This window comes from Rhinolophus sinicus, chromosome 5, assembly GCF_057876585.1.
Source record: "Rhinolophus sinicus isolate RSI-liver-muscle chromosome 5, RSI-T2T, whole genome shotgun sequence".
Classification (NCBI taxonomy): domain Eukaryota; kingdom Metazoa; phylum Chordata; class Mammalia; order Chiroptera; family Rhinolophidae; genus Rhinolophus; species Rhinolophus sinicus.
The window spans coordinates 94804625-94821166 of record NC_142505.1 but is presented as its reverse complement, the minus strand read 5'-3'; the positions used below and the strand labels follow the sequence as shown (position 1 = coordinate 94821166).

At 45.2% G+C, this 16542-nt stretch overlaps 1 protein-coding gene across 6 annotated transcripts in view; it reads right to left on the bottom strand.

Annotated features, from left to right (window-relative positions):
- The window catches only part of CYFIP2 (cytoplasmic FMR1 interacting protein 2), a 110526-nt gene that overhangs the window by 81082 nt on the left and 12902 nt on the right, over positions 1–16542 (bottom strand). For 4 of the 6 annotated variants that reach the window (XM_019740295.3, XM_019740331.3, XM_088798759.1 and 1 more), the window contains exons 2-6: positions 13608–13747; positions 12023–12112; positions 6278–6355; positions 4687–4788; positions 1057–1238 (exon numbers count right to left, since the gene is read on the bottom strand). In XM_019740295.3, coding sequence (XP_019595854.3) covers positions 1057–1238; positions 4687–4788; positions 6278–6355; positions 12023–12112; positions 13608–13724 — 569 coding nt within the window. In that variant the 5' untranslated portion in view covers positions 13725–13747. The remainder of the gene's footprint in view (positions 1–1056; positions 1239–4686; positions 4789–6277; positions 6356–12022; positions 12113–13607; positions 13748–16542) is intronic. The other 2 variants (XM_088798760.1, XM_088798758.1) reach the window with 1 other exon arrangement.

Here is a 16542-nt window from a genome sequence, read left to right as displayed (position 1 = left end):
AATCTTTGTGAAAGGTGCCATTTCTGAGTCAGGCTTGAGATGGGGCTCTGCCTGCTGGGCACCCCCAGGCTTCATACTTTACTCAGGGGGATACAATTTTGAGAATCAGTCTGTTGTTTGCTTCTTCCAGTTATTTTGGAGCCTTCCAGATACTCTGCTGTGGTTCAAGGAGGGGCCCTTTTATCAGTGACACAGAAAATCCTTCCCCAGAGATGTGTCCAGACAACACAGGAAATCTGTTGCTTTTGACTGCCCTCCCCTGAGGCTCCACTTAGGAGTGGCTATACCCTAATTTCTGGAGAGGAACGACCTCTGGCCCCACTCTCAGTCTTTCTTTCTTATGAGCTGATACTGACCTCCAACTAAACTCACAAGTAAGACGTGTTCAGTCGAGTTTCCACCCACCACAGTGACTAATGGAGGGGTTAGCACATGACAAGGCTGGAGCAACGACAACCCTTCCTGGGACTTTGGCAAAAGCATTTGCAAGAAGAAGTGTCCTTTCCTTCCTCTGAACCTGGAGTGGCTACACTGAAGGGAGGGTGAAAGCTGCTGGAGGCCACCGCAGGGCATGAGCCTGCCTGAGAATGAGCTGATACTGAGGAAAGGTGAGCTGAGAGGTAAAGGGAACCAGACCAGTATCATCTCAGTCGCTGGATCCAGGTACACTGGGACTTCCCAGTTCTGGGAGCCAATCCAGTGCCTGCTTTCTGGAATTGGCTTTGTGATTCTTGCAGAAATGACTAATGGGACCATTTTATGATTGTCTCACTAGTCCCACACTGCACAGGACAACAGAAAATGCTGCTGCTCCACGGGTCCGGGAAACAGGGATTTAATTCTGTCTCGAGACAGAAAACCCTGCCCAGACCATTTTCCAAAGACCCAGCTCTGCATCTTACTCCTCCAACCGCAAAGACAGACAGAGGCCCAACCCCTGCGTGCTTTGGGAGTGGCTAACTGGGTTTTGGAGAAGGAACCTGTTAGAAGGTCCCCATCCTCTTTCTCCCCTCGGCTGGCTCCCGAGGAAGAGGGGCGTGGGGGAGGGTGCCTGACCTCTTGTAGGCGGAGTGGTCGTTCTTGACGCTGCACTTCATGTTCTTCAGTTCGTCCAGGACGGCGAACATGTTGATGAACTTGCCCAGGGTCAGCAGGTAGGCCTCCGAGACAAAGTCCTTCCTCCGCTCGGCGTGGCACAGCCGCTTCACCTCATTGCAGAACCGTTCAATGGCCTTACGCTGCAGGCAGAGGGGCAGTGAGTAAGCGTGCGGCAGCCCAGTGGGGTAGCTCCCTGCACTCTCAGGTGGGGAGCAAGGTCAAGGCTCCCCTGGGGCCCTGGTCGGAGCCTGGGCATTTAGAGAAAGGCCAATCTGTCAGGTCTTTGTCAGAGGAGTCCCTAAATCCAAAGCCGATTTCTAGAGGGGAAGCCTGGAACTTCCCCCAAGTGAGTCAAACCAACAAATTCACTTACCAAGCCTCTGCTGAGAAACATTGTATGTTACTCATTTCTTATGTTCCAGCACCTAGTGTAGTGTCAGGCACCACACAGCAAGAGGGTAGAGACCAAGAGAGAGACATTCAGAGAAAGAGGTTCATTCATCCAATAAATAGTATTTATTGAGTATCTACTATGTGCCAGGTACCATTCTAGGCACTGGAGTAAAAGCAGGGAATGAAACAAACAAACAAACAAACAAACAAAAAATCTCTGTCCTAAGCTACTTATATTCTAGTGAGGGAAAACAGAAAACAAAATAAATTCTCTATATTAGAATGTGATGTGTGCTATGGAGAAAAAGAAAGCAGGGGAAGGGGCCAGGGAGGGCAGGAAGACCTGTATATTTTTAGTAAGATCAGAGAAGAAATCATCAAGAAGTGGTGACGTTTAGGAAAAGAGTTTGAAGGAAGAGAAAGAGAAAGACAGGATAATTGAGGGAAGTACATTCTGGACAGTGTGAACTGCCAGTGCAAAGGCCCTGAGGCAGGAGTGTGCCTGCATGTTCAAGGGATGGGAAAGAAGCCAGTGGCTGACGAGCAGTGAGTACAGCGAAGGGGCTGGAGACAGGGGCAGAGAGGGCTCATGGCTCCTGGCTCTTTCAGGCCTTTGTCAGGGCTCAGGCCTCCCCACTGAGAGAGTTCAGGAGAAGGGTGGGGTGGGGTGGTTTGAAACAGGATAACATAGTCTGAATTATATTTTTAAAAGGGTCATGGTGGCTGCTGTGGTGAAAACAGACTGCAGGGGCCGAAGGTAGAAGTAGGGAGAAGAGTTAAGGGGAATGAAAACATGTCCACATAAAAATTTCTCCATGAATATCCATAGCAGCATTGTTCATAACAGACCAAAGGTGGATACAACCTAAATGTCCATCAACTAATAAATACAATGTGGTATAGCCACAGAATGGATTAGTATTCAGTCACAAAAAGAATGAAATTCAGATACGTGCTACAACATGGATAAACCTTGAAAACACTTGTGTTAAGTGAAATGAGCCAGTCACAAAAGGCCACATAATATGTGTGACTTTATTTCTATAAAATGCCCAGCACAGGCAAATCCGTAAAGATAAGAAGTAAATTAGTGGTTGGAGCTGCTGGGGGAACAGATGGGTAGTACAAAGTGGGGGGGCAGCTAAAGTGCATGGAGTTTCTTTATGGGGTGATGACAATGCTCTAAAATTGACTGTTGTATGAATGCAAAACTGTGAATATCCTAAAAACCACTGAATTGTCCCCTTCAAATGGATGAATTGTATGGTGTGTGAATTATAACTCATAACTCTGTTACCAAAAAAAGCAGTTGAACCACAACAACAAAAAGGAGGCTAACGCAGTAACCCAGAGAGAGACAGACAGAGGATGAGGAGGTGAGGAGGAGGGAGAAACTACGCCTTATCCGTGAGCACCAATCCACCGGCCTGGGACACGCGACCCACCAGTCATTGCTCTCCTTCAAAGACCAGACCAGGCCACACTTTCTCCTTCCAGAGTCTAAGTCCAGTAAAGCTTTCTGCGATGATGGAAATGTCCAATATTTGCACCGTTCAATATGAGAGCTACTGATCACATGGGGCTACTGAGCACAGACAACGGCTAGTGCACGCAGGAACTGAATTTTAAATTTCATTTCATTTTAATCAATGTAAATAGCCACATGGGGCTAATGGCCCGTGCTGGACAGCGGAGTTCTGTATTAGTCCACATCCTCCCTCCTCTCCAGGAGGCCCTCAGCTTAGCACTTGATTGGCTTCTGGATAGTTTTTCTCGCTTGGACCTGCCTTCCCAAAGAGATTTTAGGCTCCTGGTAGGCAGGTCCATGACACTAATCACGGCAGCTTTGATGTGTTAAGCCTACTCTGTAACTAGGGCTCTACCTGGCTCTTTACAAATAGACCTCAGTTATCCTCACCACAAACCTGTGAAATGGACATCATTTCCAAGGAGAGAAAACTGAAGGTGTCACAGATGTTACATAACTTGCAGGTACTTCGTTACAACAGAACCATGGGTGTTTCTGCCTCTGAAGCCGGTGTGCCTGCCCTGGGTGGCACGCATTGGCACTTTCTCCAGACATTCCATCTCCCGCTCCCAGGGGCCAGCGCAGAGCTGGGCGCGGGGTGGACATTTGGCCAGGGCCTGGCAGTCTATTTAGGAAGTTCCAGTGGAGCATATGGAGGGCAGAATGTGTGGCACGACTCCCACCCTGGGGCACACTCTGGTCCTAAAGTGGTCAGACTGCATTCCTGAACAAGCTTCCAACACAAGCATAATGATCAACCTGTTTGCATTGCTTTTCCTTTGTCATTTCTGTGTAACCAGCTTGCCCACTTATCATCCATTCATGGAAGCCCTTCGCTGTCTTTTCTCTTTTCCTCCTTTAAACGATCACTCTTCCTGGCATCCCAACTGGTCTCCCTGCTGTCATGACCCCTCTCCCGGCCCGCCCCCCCATCTGTACTGCCCCTGTCTCCCGTCCATTTCCCACACAGCAGCCAGATGTTATAAAACCTCAAATCAGATCGTGTCACTAAACCTCCAGCGGCTTCTATGGTGCTTGAATAAAATCCACGTAATTCTTTTCATTTTTCACGTCCTACTTCATAGCCTGCAGTGAGTGTCTTTTATGAGGGGGTCCGTGGCTATCTCTCCAGAGTCACCTTTTTTCACCCCCTCTTCCCGCCCTGTGGCCTCCTTGGCTCAGTTCTGTTTCTTAAACATGTCATCCTCCTTCAGCCTTCACGGATTTTACCTTTGCAGTTCCTTCTGCCTGAAACCCTTTTCTGCCTGGTCATCACATGTCAGCCTTTCTCATCACACAGACCTCAGTTCAAATGCCACCTCCTGAGAGGCCGTCCCTAAAGCTGCACCCAGGTGGCAGACACCCTCCAATCTGAGAGATTTTTAAAATTTTATTTTACTCTCAGCACACATTATGCCCTGAAAATGATTGTATTTGGTTTATTGTCAGTCTCTCCTCCTACCCAGAACATACTCAAATGCTCACTAGGATGGAAATTGCAGGGACAGAGGGGGGATGGTCTGTCTTGCTCACTCAGGGGTGTGTCAGGGGCACTCACAAAGTATTTGCCAAATGAATAAACATGGTGCAGAAATCCAGACCTCGGTGTCTAGAAGAATGGGGGCCTTCTCAGGTCTCTGGTTCCTGCCCTGCCCTGACCCCCTCACCTGAAAGTACATGAACTTCATGAGCTTGGTAACCTCTGGCTCCAGCACCTCCACTGTCTTCTCATAGATCTCCACTCGGTTAGGCTGCTCATTGCATTTCACCTGTGGAGAGAAGGGGTTTCAGACATCCCGATTTGCCTCGGCAGTGCTGGATCACATCTGCTGCCTTATTCATAGGGTCCCTTTTCACTCTCGAATGCACCTCATCTAGGATGATGAATGATGTGGTACCCGAATGAGAGGAGGCTGGGCAGCCCGGTCTGACAAGTCTGTCTGGGGGCAGAACTGCTTCCTACACATCGGCAGCAGGAAAGAAACCAGTTGGGCCCAAGAACAGAACCCTCCTCCCCTTCAATCTGCTCTGTGCTCTGACCAGGAGCTGTATACACATCTGTGCTGATCTGCAATGTCTCCCTCCTTCAGCCTTTGCCCCACTCCGATTCCAGAGGGGCCCTGTCAGATTCTAAGCAGAGAACAATGTTCTGTCCATGGTTCTGGATGCACTTGGGGGCAAAGCCCTTTGGCCATACTTGGGCCCATCAAGAAACCCATTTTCTCTGCCCAGTGGTTTTCAAAGCACCAGAATTGAGTGGCAGATGTTTTCACAGTATGCATATCCAAGACTACTAACAGGGCAACCAAAACTAACAGGTGAGCGAAGGGTAAGCATAAAAACATTCTTCACACTGTTTTTAGCAATTCTTAAAATAATAGCAACAAGCTATACCCACCAGTCACAGATTAAATGGATACACTAGGACGCATTCATTCAATACCGTTACATCATTGTTAGAGGGAATGAGATAGATATATGCAAACTGACATGGAGAGATTGCTACCGTAAATGAACAGATGAAAACAGTTGCAGGACAGTAAGTGCAATTTAACCCCATTTTTGTTAAACAAAACAATGTGTATGTTCTTGTGTCCATATATAAAGCAGGCATAGAAAATCTGAAAACAGTGCAAACCAGACTGTTCATAATTTGTTACTTCTGGGGGCTAGGACTAGAGTAAGGGAGAGGAACGGTTTCTCTCTTTACACGTCTGTGCCTTTTTGATTTTGTTAAAGTGGGATTCACAAATTAGATGATGATGATAATGATGGTAATACGATATCTGTACGTGTCAACACGAACAAACGTCAGGAATAAAGCACAAAGGGTAAAAAAGCAAGTGGCAGAGTAATGTAAGCAAACAACAGGCTTCTGTAAATGAGAATAATTTACGGAATAATAATCAGGGATGTTCATGATCGTCAAGGAGAAAGATCCAGACTAAAAGGCAGCAAAACGTCCAAAGCCTCTGTAGTGATCACGCTCTGTTGGGAGGTGGGTGTGGGTGGTGGGTGAGGAGGTGGAGACCTCTTAATTTTTACTTTGTACCTTTTGGCAATGGTGTGGGTGTTATATAGTCAGCATATATCGCTTTCAAAATAAAATACATTGAACAAATAGTTTTTAAGTAGGGTTCAGTTTTACGAGAAGCTCTCGGAATGTCTTCAGCACGCCCCTGCCACGTGGAACTCAGCTTTAAGGATGGGGGTGAAGTGGAGGGTGGTAGCGCCCCCATCGCGGCAGGACGGTCTCACCTGGGGGATGGCCCGGGAACAGCTGCGCCAGGTGTACAGCATGACTGCATACTCGTGCCCTTCCTCCAGCATTTCATTCTGAAAAGCAAAACGCGCTCATCAGGGAGAAACTGAGGCAGTGCTACAGAGCTTCTCAACAGCCCCCCAAATCCTCACCACTCCGTGTGGTGGGTGGACCACATCACCTGGGGGGCTTATAAGAAATACAGTCTCGGGCCCCTTCCCGGGCACAGGGGATCAAAACCTGCGTTTCCATAACATTCCCGGTGACTCAGTTTGAGAAGCACTGGCCGATATTACCCATCAGACACCCAGGAGCGCTCTGGGTGAGCAGGCCACCGTTTTTCAAAGCTAGATGGCCACCTTAGAAAGGGGGCAGATCTATTTGTTCCAACAGCAAAAGCTGTCCCAGATATACAGTTAGCAAGAAAGTAAGCAAGTAGTAAAACAGTATGTACAGCAGATAGATTTTAAAAAAACAAACAAAGAGTAATAATTATGACAGTCTATTACTCTGTATTGAAAAATGTTTTGGTGGAATACGCACCAAACGCTGACGAGCAAGCTCTCTGTGGGGCTGGATAAACAGGAACTGTCACTTCTCCTATTATACGGTATTATAACGTTTGCACTTTCTATAAACGCCCATGTTACTATTTTATAAGTAGGCAAATGATTAAGATCAATTTTTAAAAAATAATACAGAGTAGGTGGCAAAACCAACAACAGCATGAAAAATAAATCTGAAAAATACGATGATGACTCACTCACCTCACCTAGTAAGAGTGACTATGGAAAGAGCCCTAAATTCAGGGTCCAAATATCTGGGCTCAAATCTCAGCTTCATCACTTCCTTGGCCCTTTGGCCTTCAGGAAATAACTGAACCTAAGATTCTCCATTTAGTGACAATGACAATAACAACCTCAGATAATTTTGAGAATTAAATGGAATACGAATACAAACACACACACACACACACAACCTAGCACACACACATGCACGCACAAGTGCACACTCCCACAGACTAGGTCATCTGTATAAAGGGAGTTAAGACTATTACTAGGAAAAGATAGTCTGGCAGTGTCTCAAAAAATTAAACACAGAGTTACCGAATGACCCAGAAATTCCACTCCTAGGTATATGCCCAAGAGAAATGAAAACATGGGTCCACAAAGAAACTTACACACTTGTTCATAGCAGTTACTGTTCTAATAGCCAAAAAGTGGAAACAACCCAAATGTCCATCAACTGAGGAATGGATAAATAAAATGTGGTGCAGCCATACAATGGAATAGTAATCCTCTATAAAAGGAAGTGCTGACACACGCTACCACATGGATGAACTTTGAAAACATGATGCTGAGTGAAAGGAGCCAGATACAAAAGCCCACATTTTGTAGGATTCATTTAGATGAAATGTTCAGTGTCAACGAATCCATAGAGAGAGACAGTATAATAGATTAGTGTTTTCCTGGGGATGGGAAGAGGGAGGAATTGGAAGTGACCACTAATGGGTTTCGGGTCTCTTTTTGTGGTGATGGAAATTAGACAGTGGTGATGGCGGTCTAACATCGCAAATATGTTTTAAAAAAAACAAACACCCACTAAATTGTACACCTTAAATGGTAAATTTTATGTCCTATGAAGGATCTCTCAAAAAGAACAATAAAAAAAGAATATAGCAAGACCACCTCTATTGTCAATATTTGTATTGCTACAAAAATGAACCTTCACTGATTTATTTTTTTATCCCACATAACATATCTATTTCATAATATCTTCCTAGTACAAGAACAGATTTAATTTGGAGTTTATGACTTTTTATAGCTTTGCTTGCAACAGCAACTATCACTGACGAGTCACACTTTCAGTCAGTATTTTTAAAATCAGTAACAAGTTGTCCTTGAGACAGCAGAGAACCAGGACCAAGCTTGTGGGTCTCCTGCTGCCATTGCTTCAGAACACATGCCAAAAAAGGGAAGTGACATTAACATAGGGAACGTGTGTACTTGATGACACCCGAACTGCCCACCGGGAGGTGTGAATATTCCAACTCATTCATGCAATGAATGTGTTACTGGCCACTCATGGGTCTCAGGCTCTGCGCTACTCAGAACAGGGCAGCAAACAACAATGACATGGATTCTCCCCTATGGACAATTACGTTGACCATCAGCCAGATTTGTTGTATAATTATTCCTGGAATATAGCGGTCAGGATGGTGTGGGGGAAAGAGCCATTGGTGGGACCACAGGAGACTTTTCACCTTGAAAATGTCATGATTTTCACATATGGGGGTAAAGAATTGGCCGAAATCACTGGTTCTCAACCCTGACTGCATCACGTGGAGAACTTTGAAAACTGGCCATGCCCAGGCCACGTCCCTCTAGAACTAAATCATTATCCCTGGGAGGGGACCCAGGCATCAGTATTTTTTAATGCCCTCCAGGTGACTCCAAAATACAGCCCAGGTTGACCGCAGCAGGACTAAGGGTCCCTCAGGTCCTTTACGTTTGTAAGATTCTGTGAGTCCGTGACTTAAACCCAATGTGAGTTCAGCTCAAATTTCAGGGCGGGTAGTGACAGACCAGATCTCTTAGCACTTCCTCTGGACACTCTGCCCCCATCTCACCCCGAGCAAAGAATCCTCAACTGTGCCCCATAGCTGGTCAAGGACGTTGTCTACACTTTCTCCTCCTCCTCTTTTCTCTGGCTGTCCTGCCCAAGTGTGGGCAGGAGAAACACAAGAAGGTGAACATCTAATGAAGATACTTTGCTGCTCATAAACTACTCTAGAGAAAGATTTAGCAAGATACAAGGTGGGAGTTGCTGAGTGAAGTGAGGTTCTGGCATTATCCATGAATGTCAACAGGATACCCTATTCTTTGACCCGTCTAAAACCCTATCATCACCATCCCTGTTTGGGCAGAACAATGGCTCCACAAAGATATCCGTACCCTAGTCTGCAGAACCTGTGAACATAATACCTTACATGGCAAAAGGGACTTTGCAGATGTAATTAAGTTAGGAACCTTGTGACGGAGAGGTTATCCTCAATTAGCTGGTGGACCCAAGGTAATGACAAAGGTCCTAAAAACTGACAGAAGGAGACAGGAGAGCCAGAGAAGAGACGTGAGGACGGAAGCAGAGATTGGAGTGCTGTGATTGCTGGCTGGAAGGGGGCTGAGCCAAGGAGTGTGGACAGCCTCTAGAAGCTTGGAAAAGCCAGGAAACACATTCTCCTCTAGAGTCTTCCCAAAAGGAACACAGCTCGGCCAACACCTTGATTTTAACCCCGTAAGACCCATGTCGGACTTCTGGCAAAAAGAACTGTAAGCAAACATATCTGTGTTGTTTGAGGCCACTAAGTTTGTGGTAACCTGTTACAGCAACAATAGAAAACTCATACAATCCCCCTCTAAACTGGACCCTCCTCCTGACCTGCCTTTTGGGGCCCCTGACTTGGTACTTCTAGGCAACTGCCATCAGCGTAGCGCCATTCTCTCCGCTTCAGCGCCCAGCTGATTGTCAAGCCAGGTAACCTTAACCCCCACTGTCTCTCCTCTCCGTATCCTCAGCCATCCCTCATGCCATTGCCCTTATTTGGCCCTTAATGCCGCCAATGTTGATAACTTTATCTCAACTGACTCATTTGCCTCCCAATTCATTCCGCACGTAACTAACAAATGAACCGTATTCCCCAAGCAGGGTTGTGTTCACATTTCTCTCACGGATGAACATTTTCCGTTGCTTTTGATTCTTGATTAAATGAACTAAAGCCCTCTGTTATGGGCTGAATTGTGTCCAGCCCCCCCAAAGTCATGTTCAAGCCTAACCCCTAGCACCTACATGGGGAGACAGAGCCTTTAAAGAGGTGGTGAAGTTAAAATGAGGACAGTACGATGGGCCCTCATCCAATCGGACTGGTCTCCTTTTAAGAAGAGGAAATTCGGACACAAAAAGAGATGCTCTACATGTGTGGGCACACAGAGGAAAGGTGACGTGAGGACACAGTGAGAAGGTGGCTGGCAGCAAGGCGAGGGGAGAGGACTCAGGAGAAACCAGCTCGGCTTGATATGGGACTTCTAGTCTCCAGAACTGTGAGAAAATACATGTCTGTTATTTAAGCTACCCCGTCTGGGGCATTTTGCTATCAAGTGAATAGACCCTCTATGCACTGACTGTTATCTGATTTTCCATAAGTACCACAGGAATTTCCTTGTATGTACCTCACAGTCCAAACCCAGGCAGTCTCTGCAAAGTTTTGCCTCTGTGCCTTTGCTCATGCTGGTTCCACCAGGGGTAAGCATGTGCCATCTCATCCCTGACAGATGCAGTTCTAACTGTGTGGGATGGAAGAGTGCAGTGGAGAGAGGCCAGGCCTGGGAAGCACAAGTCCTGGATTCCATGTTCAACCCTGTGACTTACCAGCAGTGTGATCACGAGCAACTGGCTTATTAACTTCTCTAGGTTTCAGTTTTCTCATCCCTAAAAACGGGCATAATGACCTCTTTGCAAGTCGTAGGACTGTTATAAGGCTCCAATGATATCGTATATGAGAATACCTTATACATTTTAAAGTGCCATATATACGGTTATAATGTGTGTGTGTGTACACACACACACGCACACACACACTGTAACATTATATATAGTATACAAGGCCCTACTCAAAAGCCATTTCCTTCATTAAGCTTTCTCTAACCCCTCTCAAGGCCCCTTCAAAAACACAGAACTTGAAACTTTTACCATATCATTTGCCTTGCATTTCATGCATTTTTGTCTGCAAAGAGTTGTCTGGAGCACAGGTTTTGTAGTCAGACAGACCAGGGTTTAGCTCTGTCACTTGTCAGCTGCAGGATCCTGAGTAATTTACTTAACTTTTCTGGGCTTCAGTTTTCCCCATCTGTGAAATGGGTATTGTAATAGAACCTACCTCACAGGGTTGAGGTGAGGATTAATTGAGACAATGCATTTAAAATATCTTCACAGAAAGTGTTCAATAAAAGGGAAGCTTGTCTGTTTCCCACTTGACTTGTTGAGAATCAAGACTGGCCCCTACTTGTCCTTGCATAGCCCTCCCCAGCATTTAGCAGTCTCTGTAGGTACTAGGTACACACTATTTACTGAATGGGCACGGTATGGTAAGACAAGGTTTTAGAATATAACCGATACAGTGAGAAAGGTCCACAGAGCCTGTGAAAGAGGAATCTGGAATTCTTCAAATTTCAGGGCTGCATGAGAATAAAATCAAAGAAAGCCCAGGAGGGAAGGGGTGATCCCTCACAGAGCGGTCAGACACCTGATCCATAAAACAGCTGGTCCCGCTTGTGAATGATTTATGCCACCCGCTTCCTCGAGTCAGCATACTATTCCAAAGCTACCACCCCTTTCCTGAGAAATCTTTTGCTTTACAAGAGATAAAATTCCACAAAGCCAGTCATCTATAAAGTACAAGACAAGGCAGGATCTAATGACGTGTTAACTCAGAAGGCTATAGAAGCTCAGGGAAGTGAACAGTGGGGATGGTGTTGGGCCCTAAAGGTGAGTAGGATTTGCAAAGCTGGAAGACATGGGGACAGTATGGCCCTAGGCACTGAGAGGGGCTGTGGCAGGCTTGAGAATGGGCTTAAGGGGGACAGATCTGACTTGAGGCAGGTCTTCTTGGAATAGCTGAGCACAGGCCCCTGGTGTGAGAAGTTGCCCACAGCCCCTCCTGCCCAGGTAGGGTCACAGAGACTTACCATGCTGGAGTGGACCGTCGCCTGCTCAATGTACCTTGCAATGCCTGTGACAAATGCATTCCTGTCCTCGAAGTTTGTGTCAAAGTTAGCCTGTGGGAATCAGAGGACAGGAACATTTGGTTGTTAGAAAACAGGTCCCAGGTGGCTGGGTGCCCAGGAAGCAAATTGCTGCCTACAAATGCCACAAGTTCTCTGTGGAAAGCTATGTACACAGTGCCCTCTCATCTACTTCCAAGAATCTCACGCTGGACCACACCGGGCAGGAGCCGTCTACAGACATGGCCCGTACCCCCTGCTCATTGGTAGTTCCCAGATGTACCCAGCCGACCCCCAGAAGTAAATGCTTACACTATACAAGCCTAAGTACCTGTTAAACTTAAGGTGTGCATTGCTTTCATCCAGCAGTTGCAAAAATACTCACGTGAGGGTGGAGACACATACATACAAGGATAACAAATGCAGCATTTTTTTTGTTATAGAAAAAACTGGAGATCATACAAATGTCCATTCATAGTGAAAGGCTAAATAAATAATAGTATATCTATACTCTTGGACTTATATATACTCCGTGGTGATTAAAAATAATGTGGCAGCATTTTCAGGGGAAAATATCCGTAACGAATTTTAAGTTAAAAAAGCCAAATCATAGAGCAATGTATATAGTATGATTCCCTTTGGGTGTATTAAAAATATATACATATATGTGGTAAAATAAAAAAATGGGTGTGTGTGTCTACATATAGACATAGTTACAGGGAAATTTTTATTTGCTATACTTTTCTGTATTGCTTATAATAAAAAAAAAATTATATAGTTAAAAATTTAATCTGTGTTACAAAATGTGAATGAACCAAGTTTGAGTTGAACCTTTGGGCATGTGCTTCATAAATCTGACCACTGAATAAAATTGAAAATATATTATGCATTTATATTTAGTTTCATTTAGCAGTCCAAGAACTTTCAAAAGGTCAGACAGATATAGCCAAGGATTTCAAATTAAGACTATTCTTTCTTAACGTGGCATACTTGTCTGCAGACCATGGGCTGTTTGCAAGGCAGACTCCGGCTGCATCGATGCTGTCCCCATGTGTGCCCTGGTGGCATCGAGGTTTTGAGCAATCTGATCATGGTTTATCACAAGCTCACCTCTCTTAGGCAAAAGCAAACAACTGTGACCAGCTTCCCTGAGCCATTAGCTGCTCTGGGGAGTTGAAGAGCTCTTCTCACATACATGAAGGAAAAGTAATTACCCAGACAAGCTCTAGGGGTTTCTAAATTGCAATATTTAATTCATGAGGTCAAAGCTGCCAAAGCCTTGGTTGGTGCTGCAGCAAGAACAGCCGGGAAGGTATTTGGGGTCAGAGCAGATCAACAAGCCTTCCCCAGGGAGGAGAAATAGCTCGGGTGTACATTTACCAGCTAATCTATTCCTTACACTCTGTTCCACCAGTGCACCAGGGATTCCATCAGCGCACGGCCTTTCACCTTCTACAGGCAGACCTCCCTTTTTCCTCTGCCTTCAGGGCAAACCCTCTTAGGGGATCTCCAGAGCTCCCAAGCCTCCCAGTGCCCTGGGAGAATTTACCTGGTACATGATAGAGGAAGGTGGAGGCTCGATGCATGGCTGCTGGTCAGGGAGGGGCAGCTCTTCCAAGAGGTCCACGTTGGACAGGGCATCTTCCAGGGTCACGTGGGTGGTCATGGCTGCAGTTTCTGTATTCTACTCTGCGGGAAAGGAAGGGAAGGACAATGAAGAATTTCGGGGGCCTCCAAGCATTGCTCTCAGTTTCACCCTGTTCAGGCTCCTTCCAGAGAATAAAGGGAGTTAACATGCATTTAGACCATACTTGCTACTATTTCACAAGGTGCCTTCAACCGGCCCCTGATATTTGAAGATCTCTTTCCAGTTTATAAAGTACATTTTATGTCTGTTATCTCAGCTGAGCCTCACCACAACCCTCTGTGATCAGTATGGTAGACGTATCATAGCCACATAGCTAATGAAGACACAAAGAAGTGATGCAATGCCCACACAACCGCAGTGACCAAGAGCAAAGGACTTCAAGTAATGCCTGATGCTAAGACACAGGCCATGGTCAGCCCCCAACTTTTGTTCTTCATGAAAACATTTACCAGTTCCATTCTTAAATTACTGCATAGCACAAATATCCATGACTGCAACAGCCACTTGAAAGCAGAGCCTAGGTTTTACAAGCTGATTCAGCTGGGACTAAGATAATTCGGACTCCAGCAAAAGTCATCTTATTTGCAAAAAGGAAGAGCCATCATCTTCCATGGCCTGGCTGTGTTTTGTGTGCCACAATGAACAAATCAGCCCCAAATGGACATTTTTTTTGTGTCTGGGAAGCTGGCAGAAGGCAGTGGCTTCGATGAGAACCTTGCCAGGCCGTGAAATTGAAGCGGCCCTGAACAGCAGTTACCTAACTTAGCAAACAGTTTTTCTGATACTCATTTTTTTTCAAACATACATGAAATGTTGGTAAAAACTGATCATGACTGAGGCCACCGACTTCCCTCAAATATGACCTAGAAGTCACATTCACTGATTACAGTGCAATAAAATCATAACTCAATGATGCAGATAATAGCCGCCCCCCCAACCCTCACACCTATGAAAATGTATAAAAACACACTTCTAGGTTATTCATAGCTAAAGAGGAATTCAAATAGAAATGATACAATATTTAGAACTGAAAGGGCACATGAATAAATGTCTTAGAGGCATTTAGTAGGAAATAAGGAAGTGGAACTAAATGAACCAAATTTTCCATTCAAAATCTAAAGAAAGAATAAAAATCAACCCAAAGAGATGAGAATATAGGGATTGATAATTACCAAAGCAGAAATGAAGCAAAAACAAAGCAAACCAAAACAGTACACTAGGTGAACAAAAATCTAAAACCTGAGCTTTGTAAGATTAGCAATAAGCTAACCCTTTGGCATATTTTAATAAGGAAACAAAGAGAAGGCCCAGGGTGGTGCTACAGGAGACCCCTTCCTTCCCCACCCCCAGTCATAGCAGGTGAAACACACTTGAGGGTTCTACTAAGAGTACTGAGTGCTGGAGGAGAATGTGCCTGGCCCACTAGGAAATATGTCAGGGCACATGGGAGAAGGACCCCGGACAGGAGAACTGGGTCCAGGGGCTAAAAAGGGCTGAAACAGCTGGAGTGTAGCTAACGGCATGCAGTCCCTACCCTGGTGTCTCCCTGAGGCCTACAGCTGAGAGGGCAGATGGAGCTGAACAGTTAATCGTGATTCACACTTCACTGGGTTAACACACCTCCCTGTCATGCACCATGGCAACAGCCAAAGCCACATCCAATGAGGACACAGGCAGCTCAGAAGTGACTTCCCCTTGTGCCCTCTGCAGGCACCTGGCCTCCCTGGGTAGTTTCAGGCCCTCCCCACACTTATGCTTCTTCCTCTTCTCTCTTCTCACCCCTGAATTCTAAGTGTGCCATTCGCTTCTACAGCAAAACCATTTGCCAAAGCACAGACAAGACTGCCCTCTTTCTTACACTAATAAGTCCCTTGTGCAGGAGGGGTTAATGATTTTTATGGCACATAATGCTGTACAAGTTCCAAAGCCCTAATAACTCTCCTCGTTAATTCAAATAATAACAATAATAAACCTAAACTTTGTTTTAGCCCTTGCTCTTTGGGAGACACTCTGCCAAATACTTGACTATTGTAATCTTGTATCAACTCTATAAAGGTAGGTACTACTATGATTATTCCCATTTACAGATGCACAAAAAGAAGCTTAGAATTTAAGTAATTTCACAAGGTCAAGGGCTGGCAAGTGATGGAGCTGTGGTTGGAACCAAGGTTTGTCCTACATAAAAGGCCTAGAAGCAGCTATTTATCAAAGGGACCCAGGAGCCAACTTGAGGCAACTCCCATTGGCCAAACATGGGGCAAAGTGAACACCACTTAGCGTAACTCAAAGGACTTGAAACAATATCAAATATGTTTAAATCCATGAAAGCATAAAGATACCTAATAGAAACTTGGTTTTTATTACTTTGTTACTGTTGGAGCATGCCTGTGAACCAACTTTTATGTTGAAAAACAATAAACAAAGGAAACAAGAGAACACTTAACCTGTCTTTCCTATACAAATTGCAACAGTGGAAAACCAAATTGCAGAAGAGAGGTGTTTCTGTCTCTCCCGTTTTTTTACCTCCCAGAAATAGTGACAGAATTAAAATATCCCTCTTTTCCAACCCCCAATGAACAAATGGACGAAGGTACTGATCAACTGCTGCTAACATCAATAATGAAAGACAATCAGACATTATGTGCCTCCTGATGGAAAAACACACTTTTCTATGAAGAAAGATGGACCCAAAACAAAAAAACTTCAATCTACTCAAGCGTTGATACCAATTGACAGGAAATACAGAAGAACACACTTAAAATATGCCACAGTGATGCCATCAGTAAAATGCAATCTATGGGAAACTCTGCTGGACAAACAACTCAGTGCTTTCAAC